Here is a 14317-nt window from a genome sequence, read left to right as displayed (position 1 = left end):
GCTGTATACTGTTCATCAGATACCCAGGATGATAATGATTGAACAGGATAACAAAAATTGAAAATTTGAGCCATTTTGGTTGTGATAACCAGTGAAATTAAGTTCACTCCAGTTATGAGTGCAGTGCAGATGTAGCAGTGCTCATTTTCCGACATAGAAGAAAATTTTAGAATGCATTGGAAGCTTTTTAATCTTCAGATGACAAATTTTTTGTTTATGATCATAGTTGGTGATGGGTTACAAATATGCATGGATTTGACAAATTTTAATCCAAGAAAATTTTTTGTGAAATTTTACATCTTGTATTGTATATCTGAAATAAATTTCTTTGTGAAACTTATTTTTTCTAGGTCTTTCAACATTTGAAGAACTAAGATTCTTTTATTTATTTCTTCGTGTGAACTTTCCTATGTATTTTTTGTTGACTTTTCTCTTTTGATTTGATCTTTCTTGTATTGTATTTCTTGTATGCAAGTCTTGTATAACATTGGGTGAATGTGCTGAGAAGTGTATAAACAGTTGTCACAGTATTATGCCTTATGCACTTCATGCACAAAAAATGCCAATGATATGAATAAAGTTTGATGACTTGGAAGACTATGATATGATATAGCATATTACCTTTGAGTCTGAACTACTGCAAAGCTAAGCTATCTTTGCAAAAGTGATCTAGAAGGCTACCGATTTTAATCAGAAAATAATCATCCACTTTAACTAGAAATTTGAAACAAAATTTTTTCGATTGTTTCTGATTATCTGCGGCAGTCTTAGACCATTGTGTGAGCTTATTTTCTTACCAGGTGATGGGTTCGATGCATGTTAAAAGACTCATTGGTGGGACTGTTGGATGGCCATGAATGTAATTGAGTGTCTGTCTGACATTGTTCTTTGTATCAAGATCTATATAACTTTTCAGTATGACTTTACTAATATTTCTATATGTGACATATTGAATTTCTCTTTTTATTTTTTCTACTTTATTTTTGTGATGAAATAAAATCAGTAAAATTATTAATTGATTTTTCATGTTTGTGTTCTAAGTTTTTAATATTTAAAAAAGCAAAATTTTCACATTGATTTTTTGTTTATCACAGAATAATAGTTCACAAGTATGTATATAGATTATGTTGAAAGTATTAAAGCTTAAAGTTTTTTTATTTTGACTTTCAAGATTTCAAACGTTTTTCCAGCTGTATACTTACCTTTCCATTTCTATTTCAGTCTAAGAAAAAGCCCCAGAAGGCTAAAGGGAAGAAGGGAGATAAGGATTTGAATGATCTGAAGCAGGAGTTGGAACTTGATGAGCACAAGGTCCCAATTGAGGAACTCTTTCAACGTCTCACTGTTAACCCAGACACAGTAGGTTTACCCGAGTTCTTTGTAGTATCCTTGGTATATTGCCTAAATTAAGAGTATTGGTAAGATTTAATCCAATAGCGACAGGGAAGGAATTTTTGGAAAATGGGTTAAGGAGAAGTGTACATTAGCGTGCACAGCTCTGCGCATTGGGTGATTCTCCAGCTATTTTTTGTAATTACTTGTTATGATTTAATCTAAAATCACCTGTCGCTAATAGGTTAGAATAGATCTTTAAGAGTAGATACACGCAGATAACCCTCAAAAATAAATCAAATGTAATTCTTACTTGTGTACTTTAATTACAAGGTGTTTTTCTGCCTTGAACATGACTGACCACTCCTATAACCTTGCAGGGTCTATCACAAAGTGAGGCTAAGCGCCGTATTGAACGAGATGGGCCGAATGCTCTTACCCCACCCAAGCAGACTCCAGAATGGGTCAAGTTCTGCAAAAACCTCTTCGGTGGTTTCTCACTCCTGCTGTGGATTGGCGCTATCCTCTGCTTCATTGCCTACTCAATTGAGACAGCTGCAGAAGAGGAGCCCAACAAGGACAATGTAAGTTTTCAGTGTTTTGTTGGAAATAAGAGTATTCTTTATCTAAAGAGATGATTTGGTAAATGTTAATATGTTGAAAAATATGTACAACTAAGGGATTCAAGTGATTTGCAATTTTAAAGTTGAATTGTAGTTATTTAATGTTTTTCTTTTGATTAAGGTAGTTCATGAGAAATGTCACTGTTTTAGGCCAATTGTTTGAAAATGCATTAGGCAATGCAATATATACATAATCATATTTATAAGGGCATTTGCATTTAACAAACTTTTTCTTCCTTAAAGGTTTAATTTGACTTGCAGCTGGTATGCAGATGTTGGAGTTAAAACATTTTAATGGACTGTGTTTTGTGTATTTCAATATCCAATTCTTTTTATTAGATAATGAAACTGCTCCCATAGTTAGGTTTAGAGAGAAAAATGTTTTATTAATAGATGTGAGGAAGCATAAAGTTTAAAGTTGTGCAGGTTAAGAATTTTAGAGAATATAAATCATAATAAATGAAAGCTAGATATTTCTGAGTGTTAGTGTGTCTCAACCAATTTATCAAAGTTCGTAACATCTCATGGTGATATTTTACAGTTATACCTAGGTGTTGTGCTGACTGGTGTGGTGATTATAACAGGCGTCTTCTCCTACTATCAGGAGGCAAAGTCCTCTGCTATTATGGATTCATTTAAGAACATGGTGCCTCAGGTAAACCCTTAGTAATGCTACATGCCTTAGTTAGCTAGATGTTGGTTCTCCTCTACTGTTCTGATGAGGAGGAGGAAGGTCCTCTGATGTGTAGTGGTAGGTATGGGATCAATCATTTGAGGTAAGGTTAGAGAATTAGACCCTGGGGGAGAAACTAAAACACGGATGACATCAGAGGCTTCAAAGTCAGTGAGCTCATAGGTAGATGGCACCTTTTTTTTTTTTCTTCTTCTTCTTCTTCTTCCTCCATGTGAGGTAAGGTCATACGAAGGAATGATGGTCTGGAGTTTATAAAAGGGGCACATTTATGGTAAATTGTAAATTTTTATATATGTATCTTTTTTTCATTTTATGCCTGAGCCCTGCGAGTCACTTTCCCTTTGCTTTTTATCAATTTTTTTTTTCATCTTCTTTAATTTCTTTGGAGCCAAGTTGGACTCAAATTGACCAAGAGTCTTGGATCGCAAAGATTCAGGGATATATAAGCATAGGGTCCTTCCACCTCTTCCACTTTCCTTTTAATTTTGTTGCCTTTTAGCCCATCCAGAAGCAGCACTTTTACACAGAGTACAATACTCTTATCTTTATCTCTTGTGTAAAAGAAGATCCAGAACATCAATGTTGATGCTGAAGATTAAGGAGAAGGTTTAGTAAATAGATACAAAAAGAAAAGTACTGACAAATAAGCTTGTTTGCAGTTGTACCTGGGCATTGTGCTCACAGCTGTCGTGATCATCACAGGCGTCTTCTCATATTACCAAGAAAGCAAGAGCTCCCGTATCATGGAATCTTTCAAGAACATGGTCCCTCAGGTGAAGATGCAAATATTTGTTTGAGGTTAAGCTAAGCGTGTTATCATAATTGTCCATGCATCACTGGATCTTTTTGCAGTAACATGCATATATTGTGACTAGCCAAGTAACAAACCTGTTAGTGCAGTACAGATCTAAATATGCATTATAGAACTTACCTGGTCTAATCTGTGTTTCTTCTCTAACCCTTGCTTTTGTCTCTAAAGAGTACTCTGCCTCTTGCTCTTGTTGTATCTGTACCATACTTTCTTATCTCCTTTTTCTGAACTCTCTCTTCATGTGTTGTGGTCTTTGTCCCTATACTTTCCATGTGCTCACACCGCAGGTATGGACACTTTAGACATTTCCTCTCCTCACTTTAACTTTGCAACAGAATGTCCTCGTTACTTAACCGAACCACTGCATCTTGTGAACATCCTTGTTCTTTTTCTCCTATTACAAAAATCTTTCAGAAGTTAATCTGTCTATGGTATTTCTGATTCCTATTTTCCAATGCCTATTTTCCGAATAATCTTATTTCCCACACACCGATTGACCATTTTACTAGCAATTTAAAGTGGGCCAATAAAAGGCTGAGACATCCTCTTAAGGCTCCTGTTTCCTCCTCATATATGTATATATGCACACATGTATGACTAATATACTTATATATATTATGTAATATTGTACTTAGTATATATTTGATATATATATATATACAGTATATGTTTGTGTGTGTGTGTATATATACTATGTATATAACTATTTTTTCTTCTCCTTTTTCTCCCCCGCTTTTTGTTTTAATAGATTTTACACAATAGTCTCTTGACCACCTTTCCAATAATATTTTGGTGTGTGTGCTTTGATTTGATAACTGCATTTTAAAGTACATTGACATCTACAGTAATGATTTTGATTCAAACTCAACAATTTGAGTATCTGATGATCAAGATTTATTCATGTACAGAACTTTGGAAAAAAATGTAGATGTCAGTGTATCACCTAAAAAAAAAAACTTACAATAGGTTATACATTTAAGGTTTGTGATTAGGTTGGCTTCAGAGTTTCAGTCAGATGTGATGCCTTAAAAGAAAAGAAGTCATGGTAAGATTATTTAGTATCAAATTAGTTCGAGTTGTTCCTGCTGAAAGTTTCAACAGTTACTCGAGGTCAGGATATACTAACTTGCTTCAGGCTTTCTATAACTACAGTGGAAACTTAGGCAGTTAAATTCTTAGGTCTTCTCAGGTAAGTAGGTGGAACAATTTTTATATGTATATATATGTATATATATAGACATATATGTATGTATATATATGTATATTGTTACCTAGAAAATGTATGTAAAGGTTTTGTTATATTCATTTGATAATCAATTAATTTAAATTTTCTTTGGAAATTACTGTTATTATTTGATTTTTAGCACAGATTATTGAAGAGACACCTTGAGATTTGTTTTAGTAAGCATTAACTACAAAATGTAGACTTATCTGATTTGTTAGCGTAAGATTACAAAGACTATAGAAAATATCTCTAACTGTAGATACTGAAGTTAATTGATACTCTTCTCTTTCAATCAGTATGCTATTGTTCTTCGAGATGGCGAGAAGCAGAATGTTCAGGCTGAGGAACTGTGCATAGGAGACATTGTAGAGGTCAAGTTTGGTGATCGTATCCCAGCTGATATCCGTGTCATCGAAAGCAGGGGCTTCAAGGTTAGTTCCTGGTCTTGTATAATTGTAATATTATCATTAGCAGTAAAGTTTGTCATAAGATTTTTGGCATTTGATTCATAAAATATTAGTTTTGGTAATAGTAATACAAACTTTGCCTTTGTGCTACAGGTTGACAACTCTTCCCTGACTGGAGAATCCGAACCCCAGAGCCGATCACCCGAATACACTTCCGAGAACCCCCTTGAGACCAAGAACTTGGCTTTCTTCTCCACCAATGCTGTCGAGGGTGTGTTCTTGTGCCTTATGTATTGTCATTCACATCTTTTGTGACTTTCAAACTCGACAATGTATGTTCTACTGATGGTGTTGATGATTATGAAAGGGTGGTAGTCACTAATTTCTGTGTTATTTTCAGGTACTTGCAAGGGTATCGTTATCATGATTGGTGACAACACTGTGATGGGTCGTATTGCTGGTTTGGCATCTGGATTGGAAACTGGTGAAACCCCCATTGCCAAGGAAATTACCCATTTCATTCACATCATTACTGGTGTGGCTGTGTTCTTGGGTGTGACCTTCTTCGTTATTGCCTTCATCCTTGGTAAAGTTCTTAGTTGAAAATGTTTGTTAAACATGTAATTTTAGTCTGATTAAAGAGTACTGCACTGTACTTGACACATTTTTATATGTGGCTCAGTAAATGCAATGTAGATATTTTACTTGAATCCATGCACTTCAAAAGATGTTATAAACATTAGGAATTGATACAGAAATTTTATTCTAATTTAAAACTCCACAATTTCAGGGTACCATTGGTTGGATGCTGTTGTGTTCCTCATTGGTATCATTGTAGCCAATGTGCCTGAGGGTCTGCTAGCCACTGTCACTGTGTGCTTGACTCTTACTGCCAAGCGCATGGCTGCCAAGAACTGCCTTGTAAAGAACTTGGAGGCTGTGGAAACCCTGGGTTCCACTTCCACCATTTGCTCTGATAAGACTGGTACCCTCACCCAGAATCGTATGACAGTAGCACATATGTGGTTCGACAATACCATCATTGAAGCTGATACATCTGAAGATCAGTCTGGCTGCCAGTATGACAAGACCTCACAAGGCTGGAAGGCTCTGTCTAGAATTGCTGCCCTCTGCAACCGTGCTGAATTCAAGACTGGCATGGAAAACACTCCCATCCTGAAACGTGAAGTAAACGGCGATGCTTCCGAAGCTGCTCTGCTGAAGTGTGTAGAATTGGCTGTTGGTGATGTTAAGGGCTGGCGTGCACGCAACAAGAAGGTATGTGAAATTCCTTTCAACTCCACCAACAAGTACCAAGTATCCATCCACGAGACCGAGGATAAGAACGACCCACGATACCTTGTTGTGATGAAGGGAGCCCCTGAGAGGATCCTGGAACGTTGCTCGACCATCTACATCAATGGAGAGGAAAAGGCCCTCGACGAAGAAATGAAGGAAGCTTTCAACAATGCCTACCTTGAATTGGGCGGCCTTGGAGAGCGTGTACTTGGTTTCTGTGACTACATGCTGCCAACTGACAAGTACCCTCTTGGATACCCCTTCGATGCTGATGCTGTGAACTTCCCTGTCCATGGTCTGCGCTTCGTTGGTCTGATGTCTATGATTGATCCTCCTCGTGCTGCTGTACCTGATGCTGTAGCAAAGTGCAGATCTGCAGGTATCAAGGTTATCATGGTTACTGGTGATCACCCCATCACTGCCAAGGCTATTGCCAAGTCTGTAGGTATCATCTCTGAAGGAAACGAGACTGTTGAGGACATTGCACAGAGGTTGAACATTCCCATCAAGGAGGTTGACCCCACTGAAGCAAAGGCTGCTGTGGTTCACGGTTCTGAACTTCGTGACATGACATCCGAGCAGTTGGATGATGTCCTCCTCCACCACACTGAAATCGTGTTTGCCCGTACCTCCCCACAACAGAAGCTGATCATTGTAGAAGGTTGCCAGCGTATGGGTGCCATTGTGGCTGTAACTGGTGATGGTGTGAATGATTCTCCTGCCCTGAAGAAGGCTGATATTGGTAAGTATTTTTTTTTTTCATCTAGAGATACTACTGTATTGACATTTCATATTTGATGTGGTTATGCTGACTTATGGCGTGAAACATCACAATATTCATGGTATTAAACGCAATCTTATTCTTACAGGTGTTGCTATGGGTATTGCTGGTTCTGATGTGTCCAAGCAAGCTGCTGACATGATCCTGTTGGACGACAACTTTGCTTCCATTGTCACTGGTGTTGAAGAGGGCAGACTTATTTTCGACAACCTGAAGAAATCCATTGCTTACACCCTGACATCTAACATCCCTGAGATCTCTCCCTTCTTGTTCTTCATGATTGCCTCAGTCCCACTTCCTCTTGGAACTGTGACCATCCTCTGCATTGATCTGGGTACTGACATGGTAAGTTATGCAACCTTTTATTCTCCAAGACAATTTTCAAGGGAAGGGTGACACTCGACTTTTTTTCTAAGACCCGCAGAACAATATTTTACTTCCAAGAATAAGATCCACTCAAAAATAAAAAATAAAACACATGGCCAGACCCAAGATACCTTTTGCCACATTTCATATACAAACATATATTACCCTGGGTTTACATACTGTTGAATAATATTTTTAGCAATCATGGATTTTTTTCTTCCCAAGCTGCCAGCTATATCCTTGGCTTATGAACAAGCAGAAAATGACATAATGAAGAGGCGCCCCAGAGATCCTATATATGACAAATTGGTTAATGAGAGGTACTGAGTCAAACTGTGATATTACATCTGTAGTAGATGAAAGAATCGCATAGTTGTAAAGTAATTGCCAGGTAATTCTTGAAAAGAAAATTATTCTGTATAGTCAGTTTTGTAAGTCATATTCAACCAAAGCTTAGTAGCAAGAAGTAAGCATATAGTAGAGTATCTTAACTTTTATAAAGTTGAAAAGTCTTAGATTTGCCTCTTTACACACCCTACAAGTTCATTCCCTGTACAATTTCCGTCCTCTCGGTAGATCCCAGCCATATCACTGGCCTATGAAGCTGCGGAGAGTGATATCATGAAACGATATCCCCGAAATCCATTCAAAGACAAACTTGTCAACGAAAGGTAAAAAGGGCTGCATAGGAATGGATAACATGGAACGAATTTTTTATCCAGCTTTTGCAAGATGGCAAATTTCATACTCTGCCACTTTTATTAGCACGCAAAAATTGGTTATGGGATTTTTCTCATCTAATAGGCAAAGGTTTGGTCTCAAATATGAAAAGACCATGTTTTGCATGTTTCTTTTTTATACAATTTTTTAAATATTGAAGAGAAGAATAAGAAAAGAAGAGTGGACATTTTTAGTAAGGTATTTTTAATATTACCAGACTGTTGAAAGACCAACAATCTGAATTCTCTTGGCTTATCCAACTGGGCTGGCGGGGGGTAAAAAGCAGGAGTATGCATTTTCCCCCCTTTTTATTTCATATTTTATCTATATTTATAAATTATACCACGAAAGCAGGTTTATGAGAATGATCTTGCTAGTATTTTTTTAATCCCCCTATTAAATGATGATATGAAAGTTATGAAAATTTAATAACTTTTACTTTAAGCTAGCTACTTCATTATTGCTTATTCTAATACTTCAAAATTTTCTCCTATGCCTCACCATATGCTAAATTTCATCATTCACTGTGATCAGGCAATCACATCCTTTTATTGTTAACACATTCACACACTACGGTCATATGTGTATGCTTGTATTTTTTGAAAACCTGTATATACATATGTATGCACATACCTAAGCACACAAAAAAATACTCGAACATTTCCACAGTTCTCTACTAATCATGCAAGTGCATTTTGCAACATGACAAAATCTTTCATCAAGTTCTTTGCTTCCCATTTCCTTCCCTTCTACCCAGCTTCTACCCTTTTTATTGTTCATAAACGATGGTAAAATCAATATTTTCATTATCAGTATTAAGGTTATTGCTGTTAATGGATAGTGGCCCAAACATAACTGAATAGTTTTTTTTTTTTTTTTTTTTTTTTTTGAGAACTGGAATGCACTTTTTCTTTTTCATAAATTTTCCTCCAGAGTGCAAGTCACAATATGTGATTTTTGACTGATAATTTCCAATTTTTATATTTATATTGAAACATGTTTCAAACTTTTGAAGAAATACATCAAGGGTTTTGGTTAGACCATATTACCATATTTGTTTTTAGAATATTATATATAAATGCCCCTGCCCATCACATTGAGTAATCTGCACTTATCAAAACTGATACTGTTTTTTCACCACTGTCTGGGATTATTCATGAATTTCATTCATAATGTCATCTTGCACACGGATCACCCTGCCACTGCAGGCTGAGTGTGTAGACTTGCTAACTCTCAGCCGTCCATATCGCACAACTTGGGCCGTGTTCAGTAAAGTGTATTTTTCAGGCCATATAGATAGTTTTTCGTTTTTTCCTGGATTAAATTTTAATATGAAAGCATGCTGGTCTCTATATTTTCATATCAGTTTTTATCTTTATACGAAAAATAAGTTAAAAGGCCTGAAGGTTGCACCTGTTGCAAGCGGTGTTTGTGTGTATTGACCTGCCATGCATGCCATATTCATCACCATAGTGTCGTGCCTCAAAGAGTTCACCCCGTGTGTATCTGGTCTCATATCTGTCTTTTTTTGTCTGCCTCTTGTCCTGTGCTGGCCATGACAGGTCCCAGCCATTTCCCTTGCCTATGAAGCAGCTGAATCTGATATTATGAAGCGTCAACCCCGAAATCCGTTCACCGACAAGCTTGTGAACGAGAGGTAACGTGTGCAGGTTCTCTCTCTCTCTCTCACACACTTTCTCTCTGCCTTTCTCTCTCCCCCTATTTATACATATCACTTCCTGTATACCCATCCTACACCCTAATATCAGATCAATCAACCCAGATGCTGGAGAATCTCAGTGATCAAACCCTTGCATGAATGTTCTCTAGCGGATGCAGATCCTGAGTATGTACAAGCATCAGCTGTGCTTGCTACTAAAAACGAACCGTACAAGGACAAAGTCCAAGCAATCAGGAACTAGAACAAGAAGCACAGCTTGCTTAAGTACTCTTTTTTTGTGGGACACGATGACTGAGGCTTGTGTATTCCATTTGTCTGGAGTATAGCAGGTCCAAATTCATCTTGTCTCATGTTTTAGCCTATATCCGAGATCCCCTACACACAAATTTACTGCTGTTCAAGGGGCCTGTCACCATCTTTCTGGTAATGCTAGCACATGCCCAACAGGACAGAGCAGAGCTCATATCTTGGTACATTTATTGCATTTTATTTTATTTCTAAGTGCATTTTAAGATTCCAGGTTATGCAAGCTGCAGCATTTGTAGTGACTACCTTATTACCTTTTTACGTTTTCTGTCATTTTCGTCTTAAGTTTTGCATTTCATTTTTGTCTTGTTTAATTCTATTTTAACCTCATTATTTGGTTAATATTTAGGTGCCTGCCATTTCCCTTGCCTATGAAGAAGCTGAGTCTGATATTATGAAGCGCCAGCCCCGAAACCCATTCACCGACAAGCTTGTGAACGAGAGGTAATGTTTGTATAAAGTGCAGCAATTTGCATACTAACAAATTGACGTGTTTCTCCTCGCGTGAAGTGAGTTAGTGAAATCCAACTAACAAGCTTGTTGTCGAAAATATGGTGGTGGTATAACGGTTTGAAAAAATTCTTTTTATTTTGAAATTGTGTGACCTTTTCTCTTTCTAAAGGTTTCACAAAGCTTTTCATAATGAGGGTTTCATTGTTTTTTCTTTTTCTTTTTTCTTCTTACTTTTTTTTGCATGTTTGCTTTCGTCTCAATTGTTGGAGCAAATCGAGAAAAATTGACCAACAATTTAACTTTGTGGAAGTATGGGCAAGGTCGTTTAGTTTACCCACTTATTTCGTCCTCTATTTGAAGTTTTCTGTTGTGGAACTTTCATTTTATTTTTTATGGGGCGGGTGATTTTTTCTTAGAATTTTACGACTACAAAACCCTTTCATGGTCTTTGATTTTAAATAGCAGTGAGGATTTTGAAATATCAGTCCTCTATACTGTATTTTGTTTTCTTCAGTTGAGCATATGAAAAATCTTCGTTGGAATAACTGATGCATGATTTGGAAAGAGCTTTATGTGCATGGTGTGCCTATTTCGCCTTTCGTTTTATTTTCCCTTTTTTACTTTTACATCCTGTTCTCCTTCATCCATGATGCTTTCCGTGTCCAAAGACTGTTCCAATTGCTTCGAAGGATATATTCCGAAACTGCTATGGTTCATACCATGGGTCCTGTGTTCCAGCCATGTACTGTAGAAGTGCACAGTAGCGTGAATGACGCGGCGATAACGGCAGTATGCAATTCGGCTGCTCAGATGCTTCCTATTAAATGGGCTGTATTACTTAGGAAATTGTCTGTGTCTGTCTCAGTCTGACTTACAATGTAAGTAGATGATGCTTCTAGAAGTTGAAATGCAATGCGTATGATCCATCTACATAGCCACACCAGTCGGTGGTCTTCACTGTGGGAAGAGGTCGTTGCTAGGCTGACTGGCTTTTCATGCTAGATACAGGGGGAAAAAGGGATGGTTCTAGTCTATTTTACGGCTCCTGCCTTGCCCTCTACCCACCTATGAACCACCACGGCGTGTGGGCTAACCACATCACCGATTGATAGGGGCCAGCTGAGTAATTGTTCATCGCCACACCATCCTCATGGAAGCATTCCTGGATGCCCGTGAGCAACGCTAATTTTCCGTAAATTTTTACACAAATGCGCAGGTCCCGGCCATTTCCTTGGCCTATGAGGCTGCAGAATCGGACATTATGAAGCGCCAACCACGAGACCCGTGGCACGACAAACTTGTCAATTACAGGTGAGCTGCCACCACTATACAAGAGGTTTTTCGCAAGCCCATTCTCCCTTGTTACTGTATATCAAGAATGTTTGGTTGGTGTCAAGGTGAAGCATACTGCTCCCATTGGAGAGCTGTAATTGATGTTTTAGAATTTTCACCAAGAAAATGTATGTGTTCGGACTATGTTTACAGACAGGCGCATCAATACATTGCACAGAACTACCTAATCTTACACTCGTTGGTCAATGTTTTATGGCTTAGGTTTATGTATATCTATACCTTATCCATGGAATGCCAGCTCTCAGCCTATACTACAGTTTGTTTGTAATTGCTGAAGCCTTCATTGTTTGATAGTCAGTGTTCTCTAAAAATGTACATTGTGGCACATCATACAAGGATGTGGATGTAGGCCGAGTAGAGACGTCAACAAATAATGTGCTACATTTCCATACATAGGCAGGTACATTAATGATTTATTTTACATTTGTGATTTGTCCAGTCCATGGATCATTAGTGGCCCAACTGTAAAGGATAACTACACTTTGTCAGTATCTTCTTCTACCTGCTTTGTTTATACAGGAGTCCTTCATGCACCATGTTTGTGAGTTAACTGGGATAAGAATTTTCCAGTGGATTTGTGTTCGCACTGCGTTTGTATCTTTTCTTTTTGTCATGGACTGATAAGGCACTCTTTATCCATACCTCAAACAGTTTGTGAAAGTTACTTGCCCCAACATTTGTACAAACTTCTGTTTCCCTATGCATGGAATCTAAGGAAAATGAATGCATGTATCTTGTTTTGTTTTCTCTGTAAAAAAAATGAAATGTTCCACCACCATAGAGGATCTACAGCATCAAAGAAAAGGGTAAGGGAATCTTATCTATGCAGATACCCCATAGAGATTAAACCTGATTTTTCTTGTAGAATTCTTACTCTTAGCTAAGGTTTTATTCACTACAGGATACTATGACTAACCCTAAGTATTTACTCTGATTATTGTAGATAGTATGTTTATACATAGTTCAAGTTTATATCCTACTGCTAGATGCCTTTTAATTGCAGTCTTGCAATTTTCAGAAGGGATTTCGTCAGATGACAAAAATTGTTTCTATTAGGTATTTGGTTGATGTGATTATCTCTTAGTATGACCTTTTTAAGTAGATAAAATTTACATTCTTTGAATGTTTAAAATGTTCATATATATAATTGATATCAGGAGCACTTTTTATTGATGTGCATTATTTCACCACAACTTTTCTATAATCTCCAGATAGAACTCAGGAATATAGTATGTCATAGTTCTCTGGCATCTCCTTCAGTTATGCAAACTACAATATGTATGGGGTTTAACTTCTTTACGAAAATATAAAAGATTTCTTTCGCATATATATTGGGGCAAAACACACATGCCATACCAGTGTCCGTGAGTTTTAATTGTATGTTGTATTCCCCACACAACAGGCTCATCTCAATGGCCTATGGTCAGATTGGTATGATCCAAGCCCTGGCAGGATTCTTCACCTATTTCGTGATCATGGCTGAGAACGGCTTCCTGCCACCCCATCTCTTTGGTCTCCGTGAGCGCTGGGACAGCAAGGCCATCAACGATCTGGAGGATCACTATGGACAGGAATGGGTGAGTTTCTGGTTTGGTGGTGTTCATCCAAGGGCGTTTTTGTGCAGCCCTTTTTTCATTTAGTTAGTTTTTAAATGTATGGACATAGCTCAAATTTATGGAAGACGAGATATGTATAATAGAATGGTTTTTAGAAGGTAAATATACTTGTGTCATGAGTACTTTACTCTTTTTTTCAACAGACCTTCCACGACCGTAAGATTCTTGAGTACACCTGCCACACTGCTTTCTTCACCTCTATTGTGATTGTGCAGTGGGCCGATTTGATCATTTGCAAGACCCGCCGTAACTCCATTGTCCACCAGGGCATGAAGTAAGTACTGAAAAACTCGGCAAAACCTTTCTTCGGTAGTAGGCCCGAAAATGTGATCATTTGTTTATTATTCAAGTATCAAATGGAGAAGCTTGTCAGCAAATCTTTTACAATGAATATTTGTCAGTATATATATATTTACTTACCATAATTACTTCCAGGAACTGGGTGCTGAACTTTGGTCTCGTCTTTGAAACCACTTTGGCTGCCTTCCTTTCCTACACCCCAGGCATGGACAAGGGTCTTCGCATGTACCCACTGAAGTAAGTAGCTACAATGTAGCAAAAGTAAAACAAGCTGTCAATTTAGCTGTGAACTTCTATTTTTTGAAGTATTCTGTAGCATACATGCCCATTAAATAAACTAACGACGATCC

At 37.5% G+C, this 14317-nt stretch overlaps 1 protein-coding gene across 9 annotated transcripts in view; it reads left to right on the top strand.

Annotated features, from left to right (window-relative positions):
- Positions 1-14317, top strand: part of Atpalpha (sodium/potassium-transporting ATPase subunit alpha) — a 182629-nt gene that overhangs the window by 167194 nt on the left and 1118 nt on the right. For 4 of the 9 annotated variants that reach the window (XM_070120592.1, XM_070120591.1, XM_027367938.2 and 1 more), the window contains 12 exons: positions 1222-1359; positions 1713-1916; positions 3309-3422; positions 4982-5116; positions 5246-5363; positions 5493-5678; positions 5883-7133; positions 7261-7517; positions 10595-10689; positions 13454-13628; positions 13811-13941; positions 14103-14204. In XM_070120592.1, coding sequence (XP_069976693.1) covers positions 1222-1359; positions 1713-1916; positions 3309-3422; positions 4982-5116; positions 5246-5363; positions 5493-5678; positions 5883-7133; positions 7261-7517; positions 10595-10689; positions 13454-13628; positions 13811-13941; positions 14103-14204 — 2906 coding nt within the window. Of the gene's footprint in view, positions 1-1221; positions 1360-1712; positions 1917-3308; positions 3423-4981; positions 5117-5245; positions 5364-5492; positions 5679-5882; positions 7134-7260; positions 7518-8114; positions 8210-9820; positions 9916-10594; positions 10690-11914; positions 12010-13453; positions 13629-13810; positions 13942-14102; positions 14205-14317 lie in introns of all 9 variants that reach the window. The other 5 variants (XM_070120594.1, XM_070120590.1, XM_070120593.1 and 2 more) reach the window with 3 other exon arrangements.

The sequence above is a fragment of the Penaeus vannamei genome, chromosome 4 (genome assembly GCF_042767895.1).
Source record: "Penaeus vannamei isolate JL-2024 chromosome 4, ASM4276789v1, whole genome shotgun sequence".
Classification (NCBI taxonomy): domain Eukaryota; kingdom Metazoa; phylum Arthropoda; class Malacostraca; order Decapoda; family Penaeidae; genus Penaeus; species Penaeus vannamei.
This window is presented reverse-complemented; position numbering and strand designations above follow the sequence as displayed.